The sequence below is a fragment of the Triturus cristatus genome, chromosome 1_2, assembly GCF_964204655.1.
Source record: "Triturus cristatus chromosome 1_2, aTriCri1.1, whole genome shotgun sequence".
In the NCBI taxonomy this organism is placed as follows: domain Eukaryota; kingdom Metazoa; phylum Chordata; class Amphibia; order Caudata; family Salamandridae; genus Triturus; species Triturus cristatus.
In genome coordinates this window covers 1,115,407,308-1,115,419,183 of record NC_140580.1, presented here as the reverse complement: position 1 = coordinate 1,115,419,183, position 11,876 = coordinate 1,115,407,308, and the positions used below count along the sequence as shown (strand labels likewise).

General features: G+C 51.7%; 1 protein-coding gene across 1 annotated transcript; it reads left to right on the top strand.

Annotated features, from left to right (window-relative positions):
* The first annotated feature begins 3,899 nt into the window (after positions 1 to 3,899).
* LOC146868784 (histone H2A type 2-C-like) lies at positions 3,900 to 4,778 on the top strand. The gene is made up of 2 exons (XM_085624162.1): positions 3,900 to 3,992; positions 4,371 to 4,778. Exons 1-2 carry the CDS (start codon positions 3,900 to 3,902, stop codon positions 4,776 to 4,778), a joined length of 501 nt encoding a protein of 166 aa, XP_085480288.1.
* Positions 4,779 to 11,876: the final 7,098 nt, after the last annotated feature.

Here is an 11,876-nt window from a genome sequence, read left to right as displayed (position 1 = left end):
TGGTTGACTGCGTGCCATGGAGGCGTATTTGACTTGCACTATGCAGTAATCTCTCATCCAGCGAGCGGTGGGCCGGCCTCTGCTGCAGGTGCTCTTGCTTAATCCATTTAGCTGTGGAAGGATTTAGCGTAAATTACAAACTACTTGATCACCTTACCCAGCTCCTATGCCATAGGAGAAACCCAAGTAGCTGTGATGGAGCTCCTGTAATCACCATGGCACAGTCTAATCAACTTACTCCATTTTTTACCTGAGACCGCATTCACCACCACAGGTCCAGGGATCTTGGTACACAGAGACCTGGTGATAACTTTTATCTCCATTAAACTCCTGTAAGAGTTCGCACTTGAACCATACTTGGATACCTGACCTGTTGTGTGATGATTTGGGTGATGGGTCATTGGGCCTACCCGACCTCCAGGAAGACCGTACACGGAAGACCCCCACCATGACCCATTAAGATGGGATGGAGCACAGCTTGCATTTGTCCAGACTCTCTGAAGGCCTCACTCACTTCCTACCACCAACATGGCCCGCTGCACACAACCATGAGTGGCCACCATTCATGCACTTCTCATCGCTGGAGTAAGCTGAACTCTCACGGGTGCAACCTCCATGGTGCCGCACAGTACCAAAGGGAGACACAATGGGCAACGACCCAAATACATGACTAGAACTATGAACTTTTACAACTAGAGAGCCGCAGAACAGGGATGCGATAGGGAGTAAGGATGACCACTGAGGGTAGGTCCTTTAGCTCAGTGGGGTCAGCCATCCCCACAATCCACCATGGTAGTTTGAGGAAGAAATACAAGGATACTTTAGGCGGCAGGGAGAAACACTCTTCTCAACCACAGATTTCGATTGCCGCTTAATCTTGGTTATTAGATGTGCAGTCTCGTGTTGCACCTAGAATACAATTATTTCACACTTTAAAGAGAAAGCTCTAGCTGGACATTGGTTTAGAGTATGCTATTGTCATCATAATGACTCCTGAGTCTCTAACCTCACACCCCCTCCAGTCCTGAGACAATGTCCTTGCTGCTGAGATTCACAGTTGATGCCGAATGCCCCCTGCCTGCCCTGGGACCCCTGAGCCAGTTCCCACACTAGTTTTTATTGTATTCTGCTTTTACTCTGAGGGGCTGCTCCTAATTTATTTTGGATTAGAAACAGCTTCTCAGCCCAGCCTGCCAGTTAAACAATGATGCTGATACTTTCAAGGAAACACTTTAAAGTAGTGCGAGATTTTAAAAAATCAAAATATTTGGGATGGTAAAATCCTCACTGGGCTGTTAGAAAACGACTGATTTGAATACTGTGGCCCAGTAATAATTTGACTGCAAGCAAAATATTTAAAAAGGAAAGCTATAACATCAGACTGATACACAGTGCCTTCACCTGTTCAATATTGTGCACGTTCACTCATGCAATAATAGGTGTGTACAGCTCACACACCGCCTATTTTTCGTGTGTGTCTTTTTTTGTCTTAGTATCGAACCCCTATATAATGGTTACATTAAAACTCAGTTGGGTTTAACAGTTGCCGCTTAGATCTTTGTGTGATCGTCGGATCACAATTTCACCTCCCAACACGATAGAATCGACAGTTTCATCCTTTTTAGATGAAATAAATGAGTATCAGTTTAGTCAAAATAGTCTATTTCAGTCCAACTATCTTAAAAACACATAAAATAAAATCACATCACAAATATAAGTCACAAAGCATCCAACAGTTTACAAAGTACAAGAAACCAGATTTAAAAAAAACGAGGAAATATTTTATAAACACTTGAAAAAATCGATCTCTTTTTAATAGGGGCGGGTGATCCTGCGGAATTTGACTCTGTGGAATTTTACAGAGTTACATAAAAAGTCTGCGAGATTCCACAGAGTTCAACCAATGGGCGGAAATAGGCATGCGGCGCTGCTCGCGATGTGATTTAGCGACGGTTGCACGTTCTGTGCTAACAAATCAGTGCGAACGACACCACAGGGCGCAGCTACTCGAGTTGATTTTGCTGCCTCTCGAGTAGATTTTCTACTTGAGTGGTGGCCTTCTGGCCTCAAGCGGTTGTGACCACCCGCATTAGAAAAATTACACCGGGTGTCCTCTTAGCAATTGGAAATTATGGGAGGGGATCCCAAATTTTGCTCACGCTACTTCCACTTACCGTTCTGGGCTGCCTATGAGCACAAAGTTCTGCCACTCGGCAATTGTGGAGTTCGATTAGAACTACGCTTCTGTGGTCGGAACGGAATATTCTGCCCACTCCTACTCTTTAAGTACAAAAGTAAAAAAATATATATATATCTCCTAGAGCAAATAATCACCAGACTTGCAACAATTTTCTTAACCCAAAATAAATCTGCTCGGGCCGGATTATAACCTCATTGAGGTTTGAGACCAGATGACCGAAGGGTAACTGTCAGCGCATCTCTCTGGTAATTTACCCAATTTCTACACTTCATGCTTTCTCGGGGGTAATCAGTAGCGGTCACTCATACTGCACAGTGGTGGGGCGAGGAAGGGGGAACAGAAAACAAAAAAACTGAATAATAAATCAGGAAAATTGCACTTACCTGCTCCGACAGTCGCCGCCTTGCTCCCGAACTTCGCGTCCCATCCAGGAACTGCTGCACACCGCGCAGGCTCCCAGCTCCCAATGCTAGCACTGCTCTCATGCTGGGAAGTTTGGTCGGGTTTGGTCAGATTGGTCTGAGTGCCTCGGTTCGAGTGTCAGACATAGACTGGGAGCTTGTGCTGGTTTCTCCACCCAGCTGTACAACACAGCTCAGTGGAGCAATGCTGAGTGCGCATGACAGTTTGGCCGGCCCCAGGGTGCCGGCCGAACCGTCATGCACACTTGGCAGTGCCCACCACTCCCCCTCCTCCCTGGTGCTGCAGCGTCAGTGTGGTTGGCCATGCCCCTCCAACTGCTTTCTATCGCAGCCTGCAGAACAAAAAGTATAATGATAATAAAAAGGTTTTATTATCATTTTAATTTTGTCCTTTGCCTCTGCTGGCATTACGGAGTAGCCACCCTGGGGGTAATGTTAAAGGGCTCATTCAGTGCAGAGATAAAAACACCTGTCTTTGTCCAATCCTGCATCTCTAACAATCACCAGCTGGCACTGTAGAAGTGGGCTGTGTTTGAGAAGGTTTGTTTGGTGCTTGAGAGGTATTATGACATCCTTCACTGAATGACCCCCTGTAAAGTACACCCATGAAATGGACACCGATTGCCCATGTACAGCCTGCGGTAAGGCTCTCCTGGCTTCTAGGGCAAGTAAGGAAAATGTGGCCTAAACGAGGACCCATTCCAACACAGCGGTATAACTCCTCAACGACCCCAGAATAAAATGCATCCACCCACTACCTGGTGCTTACAGTGTGCAAATGGTGGGCATCAGCCCTCCGTTTTGGGATACAAGACCTTTTTTTTCATCATCAGACATAAATACATAGAGCCGGATAAATGGAATATGCGATTCTACGGCCACAGTGTTTTCTGCCAATTCATGGATTTGTCACTTTATTCATTATCGGCTGCATAAGTTGCAGATTTGAGCAAAATAATCTGTTTCTAGCTCAAATTGATCAAAAGTTGCTAAAACCACAGTGTAACTTGTTCCTGTGCGTTGGAAGGCCCTCTGCAAAACCTGACTGGTCACCTGGTACTAATGAGATGAAACCTTTGTCCAGACAGTGCGAACATGTGTAGAAATGGCAAAAGAAACGGTGTAATACCATGACAAAATATGCCGTGTTATGCTGCATATTTTGCCTTTGCTTGAAGCATAGTTTAGTCAACCCTCCCACGTAATTTGGTCTTCCCCTGTCAAATAATTCATTGGCTCTGACTAGAGCAAAAGAGAGAAAGGTAGAAAGGGGAGAAATGCGGGAGAAGAGAAAAGTGCGAAAACAGAAACAAATCGAGAAAGCATGGATGAAAAGGAACTTGCATGATAAAGAGACAGGTGAGCGCAAGGTCAGTAGTTTTATTTATTTATTTTTTACTCTCACCTTTCCCGTCGTATGTCGGACTCCACTAGCCTCCACCCCGCCTCACCGCCTCACAGCGTTACCTGTGCGAGCCGCCACTGGCTGAGAGTCCTTCTGTGAACAGGTAAGCAGTTAACGCTTTGAAAAAGCCTACATGCCAAGTGATTCCCTCTCATTTCTAGCGCCTTCGGCCTAGCTGCCAAATAGTACAGTTTTATATGCAAACCATTCATCCATCAGTGTTTTTAGCCCGCAGCGTTGCATTCTGAGACTTGCAGATTTGCTTTTGTTCTTTAATTCTGGGCTTGCCAGATTGCAAAGAGTTGGTGGGTAAAAAGCCAGCAATTCTTTTGAGTTTCGGCAGTTGCTTGCCGTGCCGGGACGCAGAAAGCAAGGAGGAAAGGCCCGTGCTAAGGCCGAGACACGCTCTTCCCGGGCTGGATTGCAGTTCCCTGTGGGCCCTGTGCACAGGCTGCTCCGTGCGGGAAGCTATGCTGAGCGGGTCGGTGCCGGTGCTCCGGTCTATCTGGCTGCGGTCCAGGAGTACCTGACCGCTGAGATCCTGGAGCTGGCCGGCAACGCGGCCCGGGTCAACAAGAAGACCTGCATCATCCCCAGGCACCTCCAGCTGGCCATCCGCAACGACGAGGAGCTGAACAAGCTGCTGGGCCGAGTCACCATCGCCCAGGGAGGAGTCCTGCCCAACATCCAGGCCGTGCTGCTGCCCAAGAAAACCGAGAGCCACAAGGCAGGGGGCAAAGTAGGCAAGTGAAGCACCACAGCCGGACTTACCAATCGCCTTATAAATACATCATAAACACAAGGCCAGCTCCTCGAGACCCTCACGCCATTTGTTGCGCTCTATGAATGTTTGATTGATTGATTGACGGGTGATGGTGTCATACGTGACATGGGTCCACCAGGCATCTGTGCACTTTGTAGGCTGAGATTTTTTAACCCAACCTTCATATGGCAAACGTTGTACTAAAGCCCCAGAATGCATCATGCTGTTAGCTAAACAGGCACGGGTGGCAGAATGTGTTGCTCAACACAGTTCTAGAGGTGATGCTCAGTTTGCCAAGCGCGACCATCGGAAAGCGCGCTCTTAGGGCCCGGCCCCCCCGCCCCTGTGACACACCCCCTTGTGGCGCTAGCATGGCCGGCAACCTGATTGGTTGCCGGCCGGTGTTAATCCTTCCGGGGCACCGAGTCGTAGGCACAACGTCTACTTCCGGTAGGGATGAGTGGAGGTGGGGCTTGGGGGCTATTTAGGCCCGGTTCTCACCTCCACTCATTCTCTTTTGCGGTTTCCCTCCCGGACGACGGCGCCTTTCTTATCTCCCACCCACCCGTCCCTTGAGTTTAGGGGTTAGGATGGTTAAGTTGGGGGGAAGGGTTTAGGGGAATAGGGGTCACAGAGTTGTGATTTTTAGGACAACGGGAGGCCTGCTGGCATACTCCTGAGGCCAGCACTGAGGGGAGAGATGGTAAGCTCAGGGAGAATGGGGACACCGGCTGCTGGGGAGGCAAGGGCGACAGGTCACACGAGCCTCCTTGGGCAGCCTGGTGGCGAGGACCAAGGGCTGGGGGGCTCACCACTCAAGGACGCAGGTGGGTTGCACCTTGCGTGGTTCTCAAACGGCGGGGATGCGAGCCTGGAGGCCCCTTAGTGCTGGAGGGTATTAGAGAAAAAAAAAATTAGGTTATTGTTGGAAAACCACTCCCACACTAGAAGGGGTGGTGGTGGTCTTCCGGACACACTGTGGTAGCTTGGCTCGAGTGGTCAGGAATCAGGCTCCGTGCTAAGCATACAACATACCCAAACAATAACCATGCGTGCATCCGTTCCAAAAACGACTCTACACCGTAAAAATTATGAAAATAACTTTCTTTATCTGCTTTTTCTCTTAGTTGCTGATTGGAGAAATAAATAAGACAATCACAATATACAAATTTAAATAGTGCAGGTCAAATAAATACTGTCTGGAGATTCAATAAATGGGGGTGATCATAAATACAAGGGACATAAATATAAGTGCAGGTAATACAGGCAATTAAATATTCTGAGGCATTAAATACTGAACCAATAAATATTGTACACCAACAAGTCCTGTAGACCAATAAATATAGTGAAGCAATAAATAGGTTAACACAATAAATACAGTGCCCCTAATAAATAATTAAAAGTATACAGCAGCACTCATGTAATCAGATCACTTTTCAATTCCTAAGGGCTGATTTGGCCCAGGCACAGCTTGTAGGGTTGTGGAAGGCTTGAGGGGTTCTACTCCCTGACTGGGACAAGGCTGAGGCCTAAACTGAGGTAGATCAAGGGGGGGGGAATACCAGTGCCCTGGCTTTCTCTCTCCACACAACCTCTCTAGGTTAGTCCCAATTCACCCATGGCACAGTCAGGTTGGTTCCAGCACCTCCCTAGCCCCTTAGAGCAGTCTCTCAGGTCTCCACAGGGCCTTAGGCGCCCTCTACTCCACTTACTGCCCTTTTTCTGTTGTTCCGACGCCGCTGGAGTCGTGTCGATGCCGTGAGGCGGTTCCGGTTCGGTCTCGGCGGCCTCGGCACAATGTCAGTTCTAGACGACGCCGGTAGGCGGTTCCGGTCCGATGTCGGCGGCCTCGGTTCGATCTCGACCTCCGATTCGACGGCGTCGGGCAGTCTCTACTCGATGTCGACTTCGGGCGGCTCCGGTCCGATGGCGCTCTCGGCTTCGATGACGTCGGCCGGCCTGGCCTCGATGTCGACTTCCGGCGACTCCGGGGTGCGATCCTCACCCCCGACCTCCGGTGCTCCTCCTCTCAGGTTCCGGGCGACTCCGGAGTGCGATCCTCACTCCCGACCTCCGGTACACTTCACCTCGGTCTCCGACGACTCCGGAGGGTGGACTTCACTCCTCCGATGACGCCGCTCACTCGACCTCGGTTAACTTCCTCCTCGACCTTTGGTATTCCTCACGACCTCCGTCGGCGCCCTCTCACGACCTCAGGCGGCTCCGGGTACGACGTCTGCTTCTTCAGTCAGCGCCGCTTCTCCACCTCGGGCTCCAGGTCTTAGGCTACTCGACGCCGGACTCCAGGGAAACCAGTTTCCAGGTCAGGATCTTGCTGCTTTCTGCTTCTAAGGCCTGTTCCTGCTGTCCAGGTCCTTAGGATGAGTTTTTCTGGCTTCTTCCCACACAGGGCTACAGGCTGGGATCCATCAGTAGGGACAAGTATCAAGGGTGGGTTTATGGACCCCACTCCAGGCACAAGTTTCCACCCCTGCTGCTTCACTCCTTCCTCCTTCACTCTTGTGCTGCTCTCTCTTCACCAGTCAGGTGCCAACTGCCAGCTCCAACTGCCAACTCTCCCTCTTAGCTTCCCAACATTCTAAACCGCCTCCAACTGTCACAGGGTTCTGGAATGTTCTGGAAGGTGCTAGCAGGTTCCAGTGGATGCTGGTGATGTCACAGGTGGCCACCATTTTGTGCTTCAGGCCCTCAGACAGAAGTTTCAGGGGTAGCTAAAATGGCTCCCTGAATCTGCAGCAACACGAAAAAGTCTGGTGGTTCCCAAAAAGGAAAAATTCAAACAGGGTTTGAGGCAAAAGTGGGACAAAATAAATAATGATGAGGAGGGACCACCCAAAGGGCTGACAGGTCTAACACGCGTCCCCCCCAGCTGAAAGTGGGGAGAGCTACCCAACCCCTTGGGAGTTCTCATCACTAAGGCGGAAATACCTTGAGAGACCGTCTGCATTGGCGTGGTCCACTCCAGGCCGATGTTCCACCTGAAAGTCCATCCCCTGTAGGGAAATAGACCACCTCAACAACTTGGGATTCTCCCCCTTCATTTGCATCAGCCAACGAAGGGGTCTGTGGTCGGTCTGAACTAGGAAGTGCGAGCCAAACAGGTATGGCCGCAACTTCTTCAGAGCCCATACCACTGCAAAGGCTTCACGCTCTATTGCACTCCACTTCTGTTCCCTGGGAAGTAGTCTCCGGGATAGGAAGACCACGGGTTGATCCAGACCCTCTTCGTTGAGTTGCGATAACACTGCCCCAATGCCATGTTCTGATGCATCTGTCTGGACAATGAACTCCTTGGAAAAGTCTGGGGCCCTTAAGACCGGGGCCTCGCACATGGCTTTCTTCAATCTCTCAAAGGCTTGCTGACAAGCCTCCGTCCAGACTACCCGTCGAGGTTGTTTCTTGGACGTGAGCTCCGTGAGGGGGGTTACGATGGTACCGTACCCCTTCACGAAGCGGCGGTAGTATCCCGTGAGGCCCAAAAATGCTCGGACCTCAGTCTGTGTCTTGGGGGGTTCCCAGGCCATGATGGCCTCGATCTTCGCCTGGAGGGGTTGCACCGCTCCCCTACCCACCAAGTGTCCAAGGTACACTACCGACCCCTGCCCGATCTGGCACTTGCTGGCCTTGATCGTCAATCCAGCTTGTCTCAGGGCCTGGAGAACAGCTTGCAGGTGACGCAAGTGATCCTCCCAGCTGTTACTGAAGACGGCTATGTCATCCAGATAAGCAGCAGAGAAACTCTCCATTCCGGTGAGGATCTGGTTTACCAGGCGCTGAAACGTGGCAGGTGCGTTCTTGAGCCCAAAGGGCATCACACAGAACTGGTAGTGGCCATTGGGCGTGGAGAAGGCTGACCTTTCCCTTGCTCCATCAGTCAAAGAGATCTGCCAGTACCCAGAAGTAAGGTCAAAGGTACTTAGATATTGGGCAGCTCCCAGCCGGTCAATCAATTCATCCGCCCTAGGGATCGGATGAGCATCAGTTTTGGTCACTGAATTCAGTCCCCGGTAGTCCACACAGAACCTCAGTTCTGGTTGGGCACCCGGTGGTGCAGCTTTTGGTACTAACACCACCGGACTGGACCAGGGGCTGCTAGAAGGTTCGATCACTCCTAGCTCCAGCATCTTAGTGACTTCACTATGAATGCTGGCCTTCACCTTGTCTGACATCCGGTAGATCTTGGACTTCACAGGTGGGCTGTCTCCTGTGTCCACGTCATGGACGCACAGGTGAGTCCTACCCGGGACAAGGGAGAACAACGAGGAGTACTGCCCCAGGACCTGGCGACAGTCCTCCTGCTGTTCAGGAGTTAGAGATGGGGAGAGAATCACTCCCTCCACCGACCCATCCTTCTCTTGAGACGCAAACAGATCAGGGAGAGGCTCGCTTTCCACGTCCTCTCCTCCGTCAGTCACCATCATCAAGATGACTTCGGGCCTCTCGTGGTGGGGTTTGAGGCGGTTGGCATGCAGCACCCGCAGGGGCTGACGAGGGGTCTTCAGGTCCACCAAGTAGGTAGCCTTACCCTTCTTCTCCAACACCTCAAAGGGTCCTGACCAGCGATCCTGGAGGGCGCTAAGCTCTCCTGGTTCGATCACCCACACCTTCTGGCCAGGCTCCAACTCCACAGGGTGAGCATTGTGGTCATACCACGCCTTCATCACTGCTTGGCTGGCTTCCAAGTTGTCAGAAGCTTGCTTCCACAACTTAGCCATTTGGCTCCGGAAGGCCAGCATGTAGCTCACCACATCCTGGGGAAGCTTTCTGGGAGTTCTTTCCCATCCGTCTCTCACCAGGTTGAGAGGTCCACGTACAGGGTGCCCATACAGAAGCTCGAAGGGGCTGAAGCCCACTCCCTTCTGTGGCACTTCCCTGTAGGAAAAAAGTAAACAGGGTAGGAGGACGTCCCATTTCCTCCGCAGGCTTTCAGGCAGACTTCTGATCATGCCCTTCAAGGTTTTGTTAAACCTCTCCACCAGACCATTGGTCTGGGGGTGGTAAGGAGTTGTGAACCGGTATGTCACTCCACACTCCTTCCACATTGCCCGCATATACGCTGACATGAAGTTGGTCCCCCTGTCGGACACAACTTCCTTGGGAAAACCCACTCGGGTAAAGATTCCCATCAGGGCCCTTGCCACAACAGGTGCTGTTATGGTCCTCAGAGGTATTGCCTCTGGGTACCGTGTGGCATGATCCACCAGAACCAGGATAAACCGGTGACCAGCTGTAGTTGGCGGATCTAATGGACCCACAATGTCGATGCCCACCCTTTCAAAGGGGGTGCTAACGACAGGAAGTGGTTCCAGGGGAGCTTTCAGCTTCACTCCTGTTTTCCCACTGGCTTGGCAAGACACACATGTCCGGCAGTAGGTATCGGACGACACTTTCATCTGAGGCCAATAAAAGTGTGGGACAAGACGGGCGAAGGTCTTGTCTTGCCCCAGGTGTCCTGCCAATGGTATCTCGTGAGCCAACTCCAGAAGGAAGGCTCGATAACGTTGAGGAACTACCAAGGCTCGTGACGATCCATGTAGGGGTGCCTTGGGTTCACTGTAGAGGAGGCCATCCTCCCAGTAAACACTGTAGTTCCCTTCAACGTTCCCTGCTGCCTGGGCTTCGGCCTGTCGCCTCAGCCCCTCAAGGGTAGGGCACTCCCTCTGGCCCTGGCAGAATTCCTCCCTGGACGGGCCTCCCTCCACGTGCCACTCGGCCGGGATGGGTAGGTCCTCCAGGTTGGTAACGTCCCCCTCCGCAGACTCCTGGTCCACCACCTCCGGTGGCCTATCCGTCCTACGGGGTGGAGACGCCGAGGCAGGCTCCTCCTGTCCTCGGTTCTTCCCTTGACTGGCAGCTGGCTGGGCCTTTGTTCCAGGCTCCAGCCGAAATGAACTCCCTCTTCGGGTAGTCGCGGACCTTGTGCTAACACAGGCCCAGTCAGGTGTACCCAGCATCTCGGTGTGAGTCCGGTATTCCACCTCCTTCCAAGCGTTGTGCTCCATATCATTCCCCAGCAGACAATCGACTGGCACGGCAGGGCTTACGGCAACTCGAAGTGAACCTGCAACCCCCCCCCATTCAAAGGGAACCTCGGCCACGGGATAGTGACCTGTTCTGCCGTCAGCCATCGCGGCTGGGTGGAGTACATCGGGAATTACCTGCTCTGGAGACACCAGTTGGCTACGCACCATAGTCATACTGGCTCCTGTGTCTCTCAGAGCCTCCCCTCTTTGGCCGTTGATGGTGACCCACTGCCCATACTTTGCGGTATTTGCGGGCACCTGGATCTTAGGAACCATCTCCCGTTCTCCCAGGGACACTAAAGTGACACCCGCCCACTCCCTTCCCTTAGTTAAGGGCATCTCCTCCCCGAGCACTACACTAGCTACTCCGGGGGTCTTTCCTCCAGTGGGAGGGGGTGGTCGTTTCTGGCACTTCGGATCTCCTTTATAGTGTCCAACGCCACCGCACTCGTAGCAATGGACAACCCTTGGCTGCTGACTCTGGCCAGGATTAGGGTTTCTGGGTGGGTTAGCCTTAGAGGTGAATCCTGTTCCCTTCCCTTGGAAGTTATTTTGGGGGCCTTTGGAGAACTCCTTTTTCTTTTCCCCTCCCTCTTTCTTCTGGGGGGCGCCCTGTCCGGCCCTTTGAGTATCCCCTCCAGTCCCCCTTGTGGACACCCGGGTACTAGCCCAAATGTCCGCCTCCTCAGCAAGCTTCCGGGGACTGGTCAGCTTGCTATCCACCAGGTGTTGCCGCAGTTCAGGGAAACATTTCTCGAGCAGGTGTTCCTTCAGTACCAGGTCAAACAACTCCTCGTAGTTCCTCACTTCACTGCCCTGAATCCAACCTTCCAGTGCCTTCTTTGCATAGTCCAGGAAGTCCACCCAATTCTGTGTGCCCAGTTTGTGACTACCCCTGAACTTCTGTCTGTACTTTTCAGGTGTTAGTCCAAACTTTCTGATGAGCGCCAGTTTCATGGTGGGGTAGTGGGTCTGCTCATCCTCCTCGAGGGCCAATAAAGCATCCCTACCAGCTGGAGGCATGTACTTGTACAATCCCCCT

Coding starts and splice junctions, on each gene's coding strand:
- LOC146868784 (XM_085624162.1), top strand. CDS start 3,900: ATGCGGGAGAAGAGAAAAGTGCGAAAACAGAAACAAATCGAGAAAGCA. Junction 3,993..4,370: donor AAGAGACAGGTGAGCGCAAG/GTCAGTAGTTTT, acceptor GAGTTTCGGCAG/TTGCTTGCCGTGCCGGGACG.